Genomic DNA, 18,711 nt, shown 5'->3' on the forward strand with positions numbered 1-18,711 from the left:
CAATAGCATTAAAGGACAAGGAACATTTTATGTCAGATTTTGGCACTAATTGAGTTTTGGTTAGAAGAATGATTGGATTTCAACGCAATTGTTCCACACGGGATAAGAACAAGGAACATTAGATTAATGTAAAAGTTTGTCTGTAACTGAAATTTAATTGGTTAGATAAATGGTCGGATTTTTATAGTAAAGAGAAAAAAAAAATGGTTGGATTTAATGCAATGATTTTTAGAATCGGTTAGGGGTTTATGTCAGATATAGTTGAAAAATTAGGGTTTTTTTACTCGACTCGTGTTTTAGAAAAAGCTAGTAATGATTCAGTCTTGTCAAACCCGATCAAAGTGAGTCATTTTTTTCAATACAATATATATGTATAAATTAATAAAAATTCAGAAAAATATGAGAAAAATAAAATAAAATCAAGGAATCACATATCAATATATTTTGAGGTTATTTTATTAACAATAGAAGGGAGTCAGGAGTTGAGTGTTTCTTACTGTTTTAGAATACAAATTTACTATTTTACTTAACCCAGTTTCTAAGTGAACCGTCTTCATGTTTTTTTTTAAAAACCGCTTAAACTCATTGAGTTTGTCATGACTCAGGTAAAAATACATGGTCTTATTTAACTCAGGACGACAATTCACAGAGTCTCATCATTTTTTACTCTGATAAAGTCTACACGACTCTTCATCAGTTTTTCTAAAAGTTTGATTCGACTTTGGTGACTCACCCAGTCAAAACTCAGTTTTCTAGCTATACCTCAACCAATTATAAAGTCGAAATCAAAACCATTAAAACTGTTTAACTGAAACCATAAAATCAAAACTATCTAATAAACAATTTTGCATTTCAAAATAAAGTTATTGGGAAGTAGTTTCTGTCCGAGAGTGTGGCCTACACCAGCACTCCCATGTGTCCATCTCTCTCGTCCTCAAAACAAAAGGGGCAAATATGTCTTTTCATATGAGAAGGAGAGAGATAAACTCATGAGAGTGCTAATGTAGGCTACACTCCCACACAAAGTTCTTTTTCCCTGAGGTATTAAATGGTTTCGCTTTGATTGGATACCGAACATGTGTTAACATTATTGCACACCAAGAATATTAAAGTCGCATCATTGATCATGAATATTAATTGGGATACAAGACTAAAATGGAAACTAGCGGATAACGTGGAGTCTTGTGTGTGATGTGGCAGATGCAAAAAAAGTAAAAAGAAACGTTAATTAGTGCTGCAGCATGGTGTGTATCTATGCATAGCCGTATGCAAAATGACTGATGCACCCTTGGTCCTTTTCGTTGGTTCCTCCATTGATCTAGTTTGCATCATATACTGTCCATTATATAATCAACGGTGCGGGGATTTTATGAATTTTTATCCTCTCAATTACACTGCCCGTAGTTGACGTCAAGTACATCTAATAGAAGGAGGTGGCCCCACGTGGACCCCATCTCGGGCAGTGATTCGGACAGGGGGTAGGATAGTCATTTCTACCTCCTCTGTTAGATGTACTTGATGTCAAGTACGGACAATGTAATTGACAGGATAAAGATCCGGGATTTTACCCACAAGATCCTCCGACAAGGTTACACACATTTTATATAGTCCATTTGCTTTTGCGACCCGTTGTTTTTAAAACCGGAAACCTGGAACCACTTAAAAAAAAATTAAAAAATTGGAAAGAAAATCAGGATAATATATACCTTAATAGATACCACTTTCCCATTTACTCTTCCTCGGATTTCATAACGCAAATATATCTTCTCTCATTCAACGGAGTCTAGGGTTTCCCGTTTCCAACCGGCGAAGGTGCGTCCGAAATCTGAATCTCTCCTCAATTTCTGTTTTCCCATTATGTAGGGATCTCGTTTATCGTCATTGTTGTGATTTGGAAACTAGGTGCATTTCGTTTTATCTACTTGATCATCAATAGTTTCACGTCAATCTCGGTCTTCTATATATATATATATATATTTTTGGAAAGATTAATCCGCTTGAAGTTGATTTCTTTTCTGTTTTTTAAGAATTCGGATGAGATTTGTGAATTCTTACTATCATCTTGAAAGTTTCAGTTGAAATCTTTTTCTTCCTCTGTTTGTTCTTTCCTTCTCCCTCTCGTTTTTTTTTTTTTTTTTTTTTTTTTCTGTTTTAGATTTTAAGTCTCGACATCGTTTAAAGTTCTATTTTGATCTGACCGGGAAATTTGTTGGATCACTTTCTTAACAAGGAACTTTCATGAAATGCATTAGTGCAGGGTATTATTGGGACCGCCTGGAGCTTCCTCCTTCAACTTGTTCTTTGTAAGTTTTTAGTTTCAGTCGCCTTTTGGCAGTGCTGAGAATGATATGTATCGTTTGTTTCTGCAAATCCCGGAAGTTAATATTTTTTCGCTCTTAAGTTTTGAATGCGTAGGCGTAGTCTCTGCTGTTAAGATTCATTTCTGAGAATAACTAACTACTGAACTTTCCGTGAGTCCAATTTTTAACTGGTTTTACAGTATCTTCTCTTCCTGTTCGCCCAATTTGCAATATTTGCATGATTGAAAAATCTTAGAATCATACATTAGCTTACTGGTGACTGTAGTCCTGACTATTAAATACTGGCGTTGATGTTCATAGTTGAAAACCAGAACTACATAGCCTCCCAATTTCACTTGTTTCTTTTGGTTCTTCTTTTTGTACCTTAGAATTAAAATAAGAAATCCGTAAGATTACACAAGTGAATGAATAAAATAGTACAAATTTCCGCTTGAGGGTTGTTCATATCATCTGTGTTTACATGCCTGATGCCTCGCATTTCAAATAGACAGTATATGTTCCCCTGTAATAGTCAGTGGCAATTATATTCCATGGTGCGTTGTAGTATTTAATTCCTTTATACCTGTGTTTAAGTAGGAGCCGTTGCTTGGTTGGATGCTAAAAGCTTGGACTTCTATCATGTAGTCATGGTTTGAGACTGAGGGGCCAGCCACTTCGTGCAAAAATTGCTGAAGTTTAGGGCGGACCCTACTTCTCCACTTCAGAAAGCTGTGAAAGTGGGACTGTGGTACATGGAAGTCGGGATGGCAGGACTTTGGAAGGAGATTCTAACTTGGCTCTTTTATACCTAAAACTCGTCTGGAAGGGTGGAAGGGGTGGAACCACACAAAAATATATGCCTTTTTTCATTATGTGGTGACCTGGAATACCCAAGTCCAACCAGAATCAACCTTAATAATGCCAAGTTATGTTGGAGACCTGAAGGTCCTGGATTGCCTTTGAGTCTATTGGAATCAACTCAAAATTGAATATGGTTGAAGTGGGTTAACAGGCCTAAGTGTCAAACTACAAGAGCATTGACAATAACATCCATCTTGACATACTTGTGACACCCAGGGCCTTTTAGATTCCCAGTGTTTCATCAATTAAGATAACTAAGGGAATGGGAGAAATAATGAGAGAAAGAAACCCAAAACTTGGTCATCTATATGAAGGAAATACCATCACAAAGACCCTTGTTTATCTATTTTATAGATTTTAATTATCCTCTACTCATCCCTGCAAACTTTAAGTAGGTATAACATAACAGGTAAATTGTCAAGATTACATTATATAATTTGATCAAAATATACCCTTATGTTAGCTTCTCTGAATCTTCTCCTTCTCCTTCTCCTTCTCCAACTTTTTGCATGTGTCTGATTAGATGTTACTATTTTTTATAGGTCAAGTGGTGCAGGACAGGTTTGAGAAATTTAATACAAGTCCAAGGATTAAGTGAATTTAGGTTTGGGAAGGTCTACTAACACAAAACTCATAACATACATGCAGAAATCTAATCTAATAGGAGCCATAAGTGTTGAAAATTACCAAATACAAATGTAGAAATTCATTTTGAGGATTCATTAGAATATAATAAAAGATACATGTGATGCAGATCCGGGGTCCCGAAACCCTGTTCGGATTGCTTATGGGCCCACCCGATTGAACAAGCGTCAAATAATAGAAGGGCAATGGTAATTTGTAATAATCAGGAGTTTTAAAGGAGATGACACTTTGGTAAATTAATGGAAATCTTAAAGGGGAAATCTGGTCAGTTAGTAAGCAAAGGATAAAGAAGGAATTGAGAACTAATAAAAGCATTCAAAGGGCATAATCAGAATTACATGCAAAAGGCAAGGGTATTTAAGTCCTAACAACTCAAAACCCACTTTAATTAATATCCTGATTGGAGGTTGTCTTCTCCAACCTCCAGAACTCGAACCAGCCAAGGAGGTTCTTGCGTTCAGTCCAGCCGATCATCTTAGGCTCCAATTAACATGAGAAAACCACGATCAGGTTAGAAATCCCTCACTGAACTCCAACCATAGAAACGACATCAAACAAGCATCAATCGAGAGACCAGCCCCTTAAACTGACTACAGCGGTAAGAACAGAATCAGCTCTGCAACTTGAGTTGGTTCTCTGTACTGGCAGATTTTCATACCCTCAATACCTAGAAGCCAAGCTGCTTCAAGCAATAAAATGTTCCCTGATTTATATACTGGTAGGGTTAAAGAGATAGAGTTCCAGTGAACCCATTTCAGAGCAGCGGAATCGCACCACAGAGAAAACGAAAACAGGACAGAAAGAAAGTAGAAGGGAAAATATCGCTGGGCATTGAGAGGTCGCATGACCTTTTGCCAATCCGGCACAACCCAAATAAACTTCATTCCAAATCAGATTGTTGTGTGATTACACTGGTATTTAACGAAAACAATTAAAGTGATGCAGATGCACTACCTTGGACAAACCCAAACCCAGTTGGGTATCCAGACGAAGATGAACCGGCTTCAGTTTGAGTTTTTGGATCTCCTAGGATTTTAGGAATTTATTTTATTTGGGGAAATAATGTCTTTTAGTTTATTTTATTATCTTTATTTAGAAGTTATCTACGTAGGGTATTTGGTACCCCAATTGTTCTTAGTTTTCTAGTTAGAAAGTTTGATGCAGGTGCACTGTCTTGGACTGACCCAAACCCATTTGGGTATCCATGTGAAGATGAACCGGGTCCATGGGTTTTTTAGGTCCAGTAGGATATTAATTTCTTAGAGTTTTTTATTAGTTGGGATTTTATGCTGTAATCTTTTATTTTAAATAGGCTACTTAGTGGTAGTCCTTTCCATACTTTAGTTTTAATAGGTTAATTAATTGTAGAGTTGATTTATAAATTTAATTTTCACTTTTAGTAAGCAATTACGAGTCTTTATTTTCTGGGTTTTATAAATAGAGATGTAGCCCAACGATGGAAGCAGATTTTTAAGAATGAATTTTATTGAGTTGTTTATGGTGCCAGTTGGTACGTAGCAATGATTGTGTGACCTCTTCCTCTATCTCTTTCTTTTTTCTTCGCTCCTTCCCTATTCACATTACTCTGTTTCAGACGGTCTATTAGTCCTTGACATCATGGGATTGATTTCTCTCAGTTCTTCTCTTTTCCACATATCTGAGTATCGATTCTACCCCTTGGGCAACCTTAGCCCTGGTTTCTCACATCGTAAATCAAACCCTGCTGGCTTACATCAAACTAAAACCAATTCTGAACCTGCAACTATTGCCTGGAAAGATTTCAGAACTGTAATACTTGATTGAAGCTTGCTGTTTGTAAAAAATACCACCTGGGTTTAATAGGGCCTGGGATTGCGACTCCACTTCTGAAATTTCAGGCCAAATAGAGGTCTGTCATGTAAGTTCTCTCAATCTGAGTTCTTCTTCTTCCCGCTGGATTTGTTCATGACCTAAGGTTGAAGACAACCTTCCAACGTAAGTGATTTAATTCCCTTTCCTTCCATTATTCTCCTTTGTTCTTATTTTTCCTTTAGTTCTGAGTCTACCCTCATTAAATAAATCTAATTCCTCTTAGTCCATAACTTTATTTGGCTACCTAGTTGCCCCTTAAACATTCTGGTTTATTACAAAATTTGCCATTCCCTTCTAGTGCTTGAGCAATTGGTTAATTAGGTGGGCTCCTAAGCGATCCGATTCAGGTTTTTGAACCCCGGGTCTGCATTAATTGGTATCAGAGCCGAACAAGGTTTTAGGTCTTGGTTTCGCCAGGCCACGAAATTGAGATCTCGGCGAGATCATGTATTTTTTTTTCTGAACTTGATGGTAGGTTTCGGTGGCCATATATGGCCAAGATAGGGGCTGAAACTTGACATTCCCCCTATTTAAGGCCTTCTAAACACAGTGGAACCATTAGTTTTTACAAATTCAAACCCAAAATGGTACTGACTACGGACCCTAAGTTGGTAGTCTACTGTGTTCGTGAGGTCTATCCTATATGCGATTCCACACAATATTTAGAACTCATAAATTAAAGTAGAAGACTAGAATTATATATTTAATTGAGTTCCAACGGTGTCCCAACATATATATGTCGGTCAACGGTGTCCAACATCTATTTAATTGAGCTCCACACAATGAGTATAAACCATATTTTTATCAAATTTTTTTTTTACAAGAAATCATTTAATTTTATAGGAAATAAATAAATAATTTAAAAACAGGAAAAAAATTCCGCCTCCGTCATTCCATAGATCAGTGGACAATGTATAACATATAAAAAATTCATGGTCAACAAAAAAGTTTAGATCATGCTTCTATGAAAAATATAGTTTTTGAGATGAATAATTACCTCAGGTTCTTGAGATGTAGCTTGGAGGAGATTAGCAGCTTCAATCTTCAAGCTTTGACGAGGTGTTGGAGGTGTGATTTGCTGAAAGAAATGAAAAAAATGACCCAAAGATGGAGTTTCCCCTTCATAGAGGCAAGATAGGCGAGAGAGGCGAGAGCGAGTCGATCTCGTCGAGTTATGGTGTATTATGAGCTTTTAATAAGGTCTGGTTCGACCGAGTTGAACCGAAACGAGAAATAACTCGAGATCTCGATGAGATACCGAGATCTCGAGTGAGTTATGGTATTAATTCTGTATCGCTTGTCATCTTGATTCGAGATGCTAAGAAACCGAGATAAAAGTGAGATCTCGCCGAGATCTTGAACTATAGAGCCGAAATTCCTTACTTACGATGGCCTTCGACCCAGGATTTAGGGTCGAATTTATTACTCTTTTGGAGTGTTTTGCAAAGGAATATCAGGATGGATTATTCAATATCAAGTCCAAAATCAAATCGGATTTCCGGGATTTTCGAATGTGTTTTCAAGAGCTTACAGATAGTACCAACCACTTCTGTTATAAAGTGTGCAGCGTGCTTGAAGCCTTGGAAGACGAGTCAGTGGTGATAGACAAAGTGGTCAATGCAAATGCCGATCAAGCAGAAGTGAACGGTTCGATCAAGATTGCAGTTGAAGAATTGATTGACGGTCAGACGTCAGTTGTCAAACCCCACGATCAGATTCCCATCGAAGAGATGTCGTTTGCTGTTGGTCATCAAAAAAAGATTTTGACGGTTGATTGCGAGATGCACTGGATCATCACCCATCAAAGCCAATGTTTGTGGATGCCGATCGAGTGGTGTTGATCCTCTCATTTTATAGAACTCGTGGTCGAGTTTTTCTCAACACCGGTAGAGTTGATGCAGGTGCACTGTCTTGGACCGACCCAAACCCATTTGGGTATCCATGCGAAGATGAACCAAGTCCATGGGTTTTTTAGGTCCAATAGGATATTTAATTTCTTAGTGTTTTTAGTAGTTGGGATTTTATCTTGTGATCTTTTATTTTAAATAGACTACTTAGTGGTAGAGTCCTTTTCCATACTTTAGTTTTGATAGGTTAATTAATAGTAGAGTTGATTTAGGAATTTAATTTTTAGTTTTAGTAAGCAATTAGGAGTCTTTATTTTCTGGATTTTATAAATAAAGATGTAACCCAACGATGGAAGCAGATTTTTAAGAATGAATTTTATTGAGTTGTTTATGGTGCCGGTTGGTAGTTGTACATAGTAATGGTCGTGTGACCTCTTCCTCTATCTCTTTCTTTCTTCTTCTCCTTCCCTACTATTACACATAATTTAGTAATAGAAAGCAATCAAAGCATTCAACTAATGTAAATTAACTTAAATAAGCATTAGAAATGTTGAAGTGTACAATACATCAATCTGTTTAACATATTACATCTATGATCTATCATCCCATAAAATGTGATCGAATCATTCATTTAGAATGATTTGGTCCACATATTCTTCCTATGTCATAATGCTACTCTAGTATTGCACATAGTTGGTCACAAAACACATATAAGTGTTATCATCAACATATGCCAAGTCCCTTATCTTAGGTTATAGAGGAGCCGGTTGCCATGAGGCGTGAAATCCACTGCTACTGTCATACTGATTACTGAGGCATAGGCATGTATGGGTGTGGCTGGTTTGGGACTGGGAATATGTCCACAAAACCTGACCTAGTTCTTTGATTGTCGAACTCCAGTGCTGACTGCCCAAAGGCCCCAAACTGACCATAGCTACTATATTCGGAACCGGTGCTCTCCTGGCTATAAACATAATCATTATGAGGCTGAATGTACTCTCCAAAAGGAAAAATTGTAGGCTGAATATATTTGGGGAAAAATTGTTTAACTTTCAAAAAATCTTCAAATTTGAGATGAAGAATCACAAATATGATGCAAATCCTTCAGTTTTGTAGCTGAATATAGTCTCCAAAAGGTTGTATGTTGAAATCAAGGTGCGAAATGAGGCAGCAGCAGCTCACGGGAAAAAAAGGGTTGAACTTTGGGACTCGACAGAGAACTCGCAAGTTCTAGAAGTTTGTAGAGGCAAAAAGGGTCGAAATTTGGGTCGGGTCACCCGAGATCTCAACTCCACCGAGATTTCGCCTGAGATGTAGTTTTTTAACTCTCATATCATCTCGTCTCGACCCACTTGAAAAACCGAGATCTCGCGAGTTCTTCTTCTTTGCTCTTTATAAATGGTGCAACTCCCCATCATTGAATAGATTGAGAAGATGAATTGAAATTAAGTTTGGTTGTGCCTGCATGGCGTGCAGTGTTTGTGCACTCTTCTTCCCCCCCTTCTTCTTATGTGTTCTTCTCTCCCCTGCAACTCTGATTTTTCCCAGCTTCCTCTCTTCTCCTAACCGGCCCTCCACCATAAAGATTCCTAATTAAACTCTAAAACTGAAATTAACCTCTACTCTAATGCGGCTCAAACTGAAATAAAATCCTAAATAGAGTCTACCACTAAATAACCTATTAAACTAAAACAGAAAATTATATGATAACTCAACTAATAAAAAACCCTACTAAATAAAAAAAATTAAATATCCAATTGAACCAGGTTCGTCTTCATATGTGTTAAGTCAACATGATAGGTCAGTACCTTTGGTGTCCTGTGAATTTGAGTGTTGTTATCAAGTGCTAAGTCACTACCGAATTCCAAAGAATGTGTCCTCAGTGCCTCCTTACTTAAATTGATGAATCTCCATAGTGTTGGAGGCTATAATTATGCCAAAAGTGGGAAAAATGGGACTGGAAGAAAAGGAATAGGGGAGAGGGAGAGGGTGGCACGTGGTATCCTATGAAAGAAGAATTAGGGAAGAGAAAGGGGGCTTGGCTTCTCACGAACTTGGATTCACTCCATGGATTGCAGAAAATCTCTCATGCTGCAGAGAATGGGAGAAAATCGCACAAGTTCCAACATCTGTCATTGTCTTCCGTCCCAAAATACAGTGTTTAAAATCCAAAATAAAAAAGAGAAATAACTCCCTAATAAGTACTTTTCCAGCAATAACTACTCCCTAATAACTACTTCTCCAGTAATGACTTTCTAATAACTACCCCACTCAGCATTACAACATTAGCACATAACAGTTTTGACACCAAATAAAATAAAATACAACAAAATAAAGCAAACTACATACAAGTAAATAGAAATATGCGTCATACAAGTTAATAAGGGACATCTAGCTATTATGAAGTAATGTGTGGTTGTGTACGTCTACGTCTCCTTTGATATGTCGTAAATCCCTCAGTGATGTCCTTATAATGAAGATAGGGTTTAAACCCATTTATGGTATGGACTAAAAATTTAACTGACCTAGTTGCATCTTAGTCTCTTTAATCATCCCTAGGTAATGTAGGTGCACTGCCTTGGACTGACCCAAACCCATTTGGGTATCCATGTGAAGATATACCGGGTCCATGGTTTTTTTAGGTTCAGTAGGATATTTAATTTCTTAGGATTTTTTATCAGTTGGGATTTTATCTTGTAATCTTTTATTTTAAATGGACAACTTAGGGGTAGAGTCCTTTCCATATTTTAGTTTTAATAGGATAATTAATTGTAGAGTTGATTTAGGAATTTTATTTAAGTTATGAGTCTCAATTAGGAGTCTTTATGTTTAATTTCAGTTTTAGATTGCAATTAGGAGTCTCTATTTTCTCTTTAAATACAAGTTTGTAACTGTTATTTTACTCAGATTTTGAAATGAAAGTTTGAATGGTTTTGTTACCAGAATGGTACGAATCAGGTTGTGAGACCTCTCTCTCTCTCTCTACTTCTCTATCTTCAGTATATTCTTCTCTCTCTTCACTTCCCCGCAACCATTCTCCACTCTTCTTTTATTTTTGTTCTTTAAATACCATACCTATACTGTTACTCTGTTTCTGGCAGTAAAATCAGACCCATGTTGTCTTGTTGAACCCCTTTGTGTGTCGTCTTTTCCTACCTGAACTTTGATTCCCTGATATTTATCCCTGGAGTGACTCTGCAGTTGATCTTTGCTATCAAAATATTCTATTATCTGTATGAATCAAAACCTGCAAACCAGGTTGTTCCAAAATCACCGCCAGATCTGATTTCAAGGGGTTAAAGTCCTCTCTTCACTTGCTGATTGGGTTGAACCTTAGTTGCATTCAAGGAATCTTTCTAGCATCTACCTCCCCTTAAAATCCTAGGTCAAATCGAGAAGCATTGAAGGAGTGGTATTCTTCGAAAGCCTGCTGGTTTGTCCTTCTCTTACTTGGCTGGAGGTTGAAGATAACCCCAAACCCAAATCGTGGGTTTTGTTTTTAAAGCCTTATTTTTTAGTTTCCAAAATTACCCCCCTTCTTATTCCTTTAATCCACTTATTCCATACTTTACATACCCTTCCAAGTTTGTCCCTAGATAATAAATAACAATTCCTATCATATCCCTTTCTCTCTACTTACCTAGTTAACCCTTGAAAATTCTGGTTATTTACAATTGTGCCATTGCAACTTAGATTTGAGTTACCTTTTATACGATTGGGCCTACAAGCGATCCGATTCAGGTGTTGGAACCCCGGATCTGCGTTACTTGGTTATACTATTATCCTTGTTGAGTTTATTGATAGTGCCTCTTATGAATAGACGTTTCGTTATGAGAAGAAAGGATAGGGTATGAGCACAAAAGTGGGATTTGAGATCTAGGTGCCATTTTACAATACTCTTCTAGTGATATTTTTGTTATGGGGAACTTTTTGAGTGGAATTGTGTTTGGTGATTTTCGTGGAACGAACCAATCCAAAAGTAGTTCTAAGAAAAAAAAACTCGTATCAATTTTCCTTTTCGATTTTCTGTCCACAGAATAGATTTGGCGAGACAAAAGAAGGGATTAATGCCAAGTTGGAGCTATGGAGATCAACCTTGGAAACAAGAGGCTTTAAGATTAGTAGAATGAATACGAAGTATATGATGTGAAATTTTGGTCGCACTATGATGGATACTGACATGGTGCGAATTGAGGAAAGATAGATATCTGGGGTCAATCATAAATAAAGAAGGTGACATAGGGGATGATGTTTCACTGTGAATTAAAATGGGATGGATGAAGTAGAGAGGTGCGTCCGGAGTGTTGTGCGGCCGACATATTCCTTTAAGCTTAAAGGAAAGTTCTGTAGGACTGTTCTACGACCGGCAATGCTATATAGGGCAGAATGTTGGGTAGTTAAGAAGTGTCATATTGAGAAGCTATGTGTAGCAGAGATGAGGATGTTAAGATGGATGTGCGGAAAAACTAGGGAGGATAAAGTACGGAATGAACGTATTAGAGCTGACTTGGGAGTTACTCCAATCAATTACAAGCTCCGAGAGAGTCGTTTGAGATGGTACGACCATGTCCAACGGAGGCCTATGGAGGCCCCAGTAAGGAGGAGTGATGTGATTCCGAAGGAGCTAAAAAAAGCTAGGGGTGGACCTAAAATGATCATAGGAGAAGTTGTGAGGAAGGACATGCATTGTCTGGATCTTGTACCAAGTATGACCTCAGATAGGGCCTGTTGGAGGGCAAGGATCCATGTTGCAAACCCCATTTAGCTGAGATCTTGGCTTGCTGGGGCTCCCCATCCCTTTATCCTCCTTTTTGTGTTTAAACCTCAGTTTTCCCTACTTAGTTTTTGTTAACATGGAGAATATCCCTCTTGGGATTAGCGTCAGTATCCTGGCGCTAATCCCGAGAGGATCTCCCCTCTTTCCTTTTGTTTTATTTTATGTTTTCCCATTCTGCCCATGTACCCTATGTTTATATTAAGTCACTCTTGCAGCCCTCTCTCATTAACGTGAGAGCTGCTTTTCTTTGCTCTCTCAATCTCTCTTCTCCATCCCTTCTCTTTATTTCTCTTTATTTACAGTTTTGTTGGGATCCATGTAGCCAACCCCATTAAGTTGGGATAGGGCTGAGTTTGTTGTTGTTGTTGTAGAACGGATTTGGAGACACTCAACCCCACTCTCTCGCTCTCTGTCTCTCTTCATGTCATCCTCCATCGGTTCCCACCCTCCTTTGGCTGCCCTCCACCAGGCCCCTGTTGTATATGGGTTGTCATTGTTTGCAACCATAGCCTGAGATGGCCAAATAGTTATGAGTCAGCTCAGTTCACATATAGTGAAGTGTCCAAGGTCCAAAGTAGCTTGAAACATGAGGTAGCACCAATCATTTAAGTAAAATCAATTCTGAAGGGTAATTCGGTCTTTTTTCATTACTTGTTGAAGTGGCCAGTAAGTGGTAGCATGCTTGTTTTAATTGGCATGCGCATGTTAGTTATTTTCATGTGATAGGGGCATACTGATCATTTAACAAGTATATTTGTGTGACAATGTCACGTATCAAGGCCAGATGAGATGTCAATTCATGGTGCCATGTCATGTAGCATGACTTGACTGCATTATTCATCAAGACACCACACATCATAGATATGTACGAAGGAATGGTGTAGCGTAAGTTTAAGAAGCCTTAAGAAAGATGAAAGTAGGTAAAGCACCAAGTTCGGATGAGATCCCAATTAAAGTATGGAAGGCCCTAGGAGTTTGTGGGGTATATTGGTTAACCAATTTATTTAACAAGATTATGATCCCAAGGAAAATGCCAGATGATTGGAGGTGAAACATTGTAGTTCCGGTATACAAAAATAAGGGTGATGTCAGAGCTGCAGTAACTATAGAAGCATAAAACTAATGAGTCATATTATGAAACTTTGGGAGAAGGTTATTGAAGCCCGTCTGAGAAGAAAAATCGATATTTCGAGGAATCAATTTGGTTTTATGCTAGGTAGATCCACGACAGAAGCTATCTACATACTGAGGAGGTTCATGGAAATTTGTAGAGCTAGTAAAAAGGATCTCCATAAGGTCTTTATTGACCTGGAGTAAGCCTATGACAAAGTCACTAGAGATTTAATCCGACATGTTCTTGCGAAGAGAGGGGTGTTGAGTAAGTATGTGGAGATAATTAGAGATATGTATGGTGGTGTGGTGACTAGTATGAGATCTGTGGAAGGCCAAGGCAAGGAATCCCCAATTACGGCTGTGTTGCATCAATGATCCGCCCTAAGCCCTTATTTGTTTGCGCTTGTCATGGATGAATTAACCAAGAAACATCCAAGATGAGATACCGTAGTGTATGCTCTTTTCCGATTATATTGTTTTGGTGGATGAGACTAAAGCAGGGATTAACGCTAAGTAAGAGTTGTGGAGATCGACTTTGGAAATAGGAGGCTTGAAGATTAGTAGATCAAAGACAGAGTATATGAGGTGTAACTTTAGTCACATATAATGGATGATGACATGGTAAAAATTGAGGAGCGAGAGATACCGCCAAGTGACTATTTCAGATATCTAGGGTCTATCATACACGAAGAAGGTGACATAGAAGATGATGTTTCACGAAGAATTAAAGTAGGATGGATGAAGTGGAGAAGTGCGACTGGTTCTGTGTGGCCGACACATTCCTTTAAAGCTTAAGGGAAAGATCTATAGGACTGTTGTCAGATTGGCTATGATGAATGGGGGCGGAATATTGGGCAGTTAAGAAGTGCCATATAGCGAAGCTATGTGTTGCAAAGATGAGGATGTTAAGATGGATGTGCTGCAAAACTAGGAAGGATAAAGTGAGGAACGAACGTATTAGAGCTGATGTGGGAGTTGCCCCGATCTGCGACAAGCTCCGAGAATGTCGCCTGAGGTGGTTTGGCCATGTGCAAAGGAGGCCTGGGGACCCCCCAGTAAGGAGTGATCTGATGCCGATTGAAGTACCTAAAAGAGGTAGGGGCAGGCCTAAAATGACCATAGGTGAGGTTGTGAAGAATGACATGCGTAGTTTGGATCTTGTGCCAAGTATGACATCAGGTAGAGCCTATTGGAGGGCAAGTATCCATGTTATCGACACCATATAATTGAGATTTTCCTGATTTCTTGGGCTATCCTCTTTCCTCTTACTTTAATTTTTCTTTTTTCCATCACCCCCTTTTCTTATCCCATTTCTTCATTTATACTCTTCATCCCTCTTACTCTTTTTTTTTGGTGTGTGTGAAAGGATCTGTGTAGCCGACCCTATTTAGTTGGGATAAGGCTGAATTGTTGTTGTTGTTGAACCATGGTTGAGGGCCATAGCACCAGTGGCACGACAACAGGGGCCGTGTTTGTGCTAGGCGGCATACTTTCAGATTTTGTGAAGGAGAAGTATTTAATTTGTAGTAGGAATTGGCCTATGACCTTATTATAAATAAACAAAATCGTGGAGGGTTCCCCACAATTGAATTTTTGAAAAAAAAGACTGTTTGCTGGTTGCTGATTTCTGTTGCTGTTGCTCCTGCTCCTTGGAGTGTTGCCTTGTGGATCTATCAAGGAAGAAGGACCGGTGGATTTCCTGTGACTCCTTATGCCGTGATGGCTGGGAGGTTCTCTCTCTGAAGGTGGTTTCATCCTTCATTGTTCAAGCTGCTGCCGGTGGAATCTTGTGGTAAGTTTGAATTTAAATTATGTTTACCATTCCTTCTCCTTCCCCATTCGATCCCCCTTTAATTTCTGTTTTAATCATCTAAACCCTAATTCCCTTATTCTCCATAAAACCCAAAACCCTAAAATCAATCTACATTCTGTCCAGTCCAACTTAACCAGCAAAATCCTCCCAAAATCTGATCGAACCAGCCTCCTACTGCTAGCTACACTCGACCCAATACCCAACTATAAACTCCCAACCAAAACCCTAAGTTTCACCCTAGAACCTGAAACCTAACACCCAAACCCTAATCCTAATTCTGCAGGAATTTAAACTCATCCAAATCCCAATCTTTTATAGCAAAATAATCCCCTAGACCTGCTGATCATTACCATATATCATATTCACCCCTAACCCTAGCCTAAACCCTAAATTTGCCCTAAACAGCTCCAAATCTGCCCCAAACAGCAGACTCAATCAGAACCTGATTTTACCTGGCTCCTAGTAGGATTATTTCCTATTCTAGGACTACATTAACCCCCCAACTCCGCCTTTCGAACCCCTATCCTTAACATCCAAGAGTGCGAAGGACCTCTTAACCTCGACATAAACTCTACGCTTCTCTTCATTGTTGCCGTCCCTAACCATCTCTCCCCAAAATATCTCATGTGCGAAGGACTGAGGGTTGGGGTGGGGAGCATAGAGCAGCAGTTTCTCTCGATCTTTTCGACTCTAAAGTCACTGTGTAGAAGAGTAGAATCACCAAAAGAGTGGAATTTTTTATGAAGAAACTTGGTTGGTATTTGGGATTTTGGTGACTGAATCCATTTTGCATCAGGAGGAGGTGGAAGTGGAGAGCTGCAGAAACAATTCCATGTTACCAAACACCAATCTACCCCGCAGAATTATTCCCTCGGACAGAATAACAAAAAATACTTCTACCTCAGAATCACTCCTGTTAAACGGAAATGCTGTCAAACAGCACCCTAGTGTCTTTAAAGGATAAGATCAGTTCCCTGACTTCCATGGAAGATAAAAGTAGCAGTTTCTCTCGATCTTTTCCACTCTTGAGTCACTGTGAAGAAGAGTAAAATCACCAAAAGAGTGGAATTTTTTATGAAGAAACTTGGTTGGTATTTGGGATTTTGGTGACTGAATCCATTTTGCACCAGGAGGAGGTGAAAATGAAGAACTGCAGAAACAATTCCATGTTACCAAACACCAATCTACCCCGCAGAATCATTCCCTCGGACTGAATAACAAAAAATACTTCTACCTCAGAATCACTCCTGATAAACGGAAATGCTGTTAGACAGCACCCTAGTGTCTTTAAAGGATAAGATCAGTTCCCTGACTTCCATAGAAGATAGATGGCTTGGAGAAGAAGTATTTTGTTTCAAAAGGGAACTACTATTGTCCCAATTCTTGGAAGTATGCCTTTCGTAAAGACCTAGATGGGTTGAGGGCTCTTGAAATCTAGTGAGAACCTGGGTGACCACGTTAATTGTATTTTGATGCATACACATACATACAACTGTTACTTTACATAGTTATGTCAGTGACTAATTTCTTGCAATTTATAGCGAAGTAGTGGTCTTTTCTTTGTCAATCCAAACTGTACCTGATGAAATATGAGTTTCCAATATTCAGTCATAGCAGAAACAAGAGGAAAGCAAAAAAGAAGTGTCATGTCGCTTACCAAGTTGATTTAGAGCTGTTGGTACCCCAACTAGAGATGGGCTTAACTGTATAATCTCCAACCATCTTCCCCCCCCCCCCCCTTTTATTTATTTTAATTATAGTATATCAATGGCAAATTAATTCCATCTCTTCAAAAGTTCAAATAAAGATGCAAATTGTTGAGTAGTTAAGAGTTCACTGTTTCTTTTTCAGGAGAACCTTTGGAGTATGAGCTTTGCATTTTCTTTGCATTCGAGTCACTAGTGTAAATTAATGATGTCATATCAGGAAGTCCTGAAGGTTGTATTTCCCTTATTGGATGGCAAGGACCTTGCTTCATGTATGCAGGTATGCAAACAGTGGAGAGATATTGCAAGAGATGGTTATTTCTGGAAATGCTTATGTGCCAAGAGATGGCCTTCAATCTGCAAGAGGCCAACTACTCCCCCTGTATCCTATCAAAAGCTCTTCCAGATGTTCTCTAAACGCCACCGTAGCAAAACTCTTCCTCCCCCTAGACTCTCCTTCGATAACTTGGAGTTCTACATAGACATATGGGCTGAAGAGAGAGTAATCTTCTCAGAAGTGGTCCCAGGCTCTGTCCTTCGAGATGGGATCAAAGACCTGCCTCCATGTGAAATGCTGAGGTTCCACCTTGAGAGTCCTGATTACAAGATGATAATACCTGTTGAGCCAAAGTTCAGCATTCCTCTGTGTCAGACCATCAGTGTTTCTGTGCTTGTGGGTCGGAGTGATACTAACAAGGTGGCTTGCATAGTCTACAAATCCTTGTTTGATTACATAGATCGGACAGCATACAGGGCCCTTGCTTTTGATTACCTTGAATTCTCCCCTGAACACCCATTCATCTCAGGCATCCGCGCCTGGGTTTCCTTGCTCTTCATGGAGGATGGGGGTGATGGGCTTATTGATGTTTTTGGAATTGAGTTGGACTTCTGTGATGTTGCGAACTCTGAAGAGAAGGTTTTGTGGCTTTTAGACATGCTTGACTGGAAATGAGAGGTATCAAATGGTTACTCAATCCAAGTTTTCCATGATGTTGTGGAGGCCAGGTAAGGTGAACCTTTTACTGTGAACAGCTTTCTCATTGACTGGTGCTTATCTTCCGAGTGTTTATCTACTTCCGTTTGAAGCTTGTATATAATCTTATTCTACTTAAGTATGGACAAATACAATTGTTACTTTGACTAGTATGGACTATGGACAGATAACAATTACTAGTTCTCTCTCTCCTTCCTATATGTACACTCTCAACAGGCATTCTTCTGTTTTGTGGGCAGAAACTGGGTCCATTGAAGCTCACTCGACTGCCGGTGCTGCTTGCAGAGTCGAAACCTGTTTTATGCAGTGTTTGTGTTTTACCATGTATTTAGATTCTGTATTTAAAAAAAAAAAGAAAATATAGACGCAGCTCTAGAAGTGGATTGTTTTATTGTAAAACGAAGCACTGTCCCTGCAATACGGGAAGAAACGGTATGGTCAAAAGATATAACCTGGAAGAAGAAAACACAGAAGCACAAGAATTTGACAGATCGTATTCGAAGGTATATTCTTCACTTATTGCAAACACATGGAAGGCAATCTAAAAGCAATAAAACACTACTATTTAGCGGGATTTATGTATCACCCCTCTCTCTCTTTTAGGGATGTATTAACTTGACTAAGAGCATGATGCAGGATTGATCGTATCTGCTAGATCTGATTGGCCTGCCGGTAACAGGTTCACTAATGGAAGACATTTCAATCTAACACTTAAATGTGGGCTATATTGATCTTAGATCTAACGATTAGGTTTTGACCTAATAGTGGTTGATATGATTTGATTTGAACGGAGATCTAATAATC

The 18,711-nt window shown here is 38.8% G+C and overlaps 1 protein-coding gene and 1 pseudogene across 1 annotated transcript; both read left to right on the forward strand.

Moving 5' to 3' along the window:
- Nucleotides 1–1,030: 1,030 nt before the first annotated feature.
- Nucleotides 1,031–17,872, forward strand: LOC122671323 (F-box protein At5g39250-like). Its single transcript, XM_043868474.1, has 2 exons — nucleotides 1,031–1,041; nucleotides 17,103–17,872. The coding sequence occupies exon 2, from the start codon at nucleotides 17,119–17,121 to the stop codon at nucleotides 17,863–17,865; it is 747 nt and encodes a 248-aa protein (XP_043724409.1). The 5' UTR covers nucleotides 1,031–1,041; nucleotides 17,103–17,118; the 3' UTR covers nucleotides 17,866–17,872.
- Nucleotides 7,539–18,711, forward strand: part of LOC122671324 — a 37,540-nt pseudogene continuing 26,367 nt past the window's right edge.

Source organism: Telopea speciosissima, chromosome 8 (genome assembly GCF_018873765.1).
Source record: "Telopea speciosissima isolate NSW1024214 ecotype Mountain lineage chromosome 8, Tspe_v1, whole genome shotgun sequence".
NCBI lineage: Eukaryota > Viridiplantae > Streptophyta > Magnoliopsida > Proteales > Proteaceae > Telopea > Telopea speciosissima.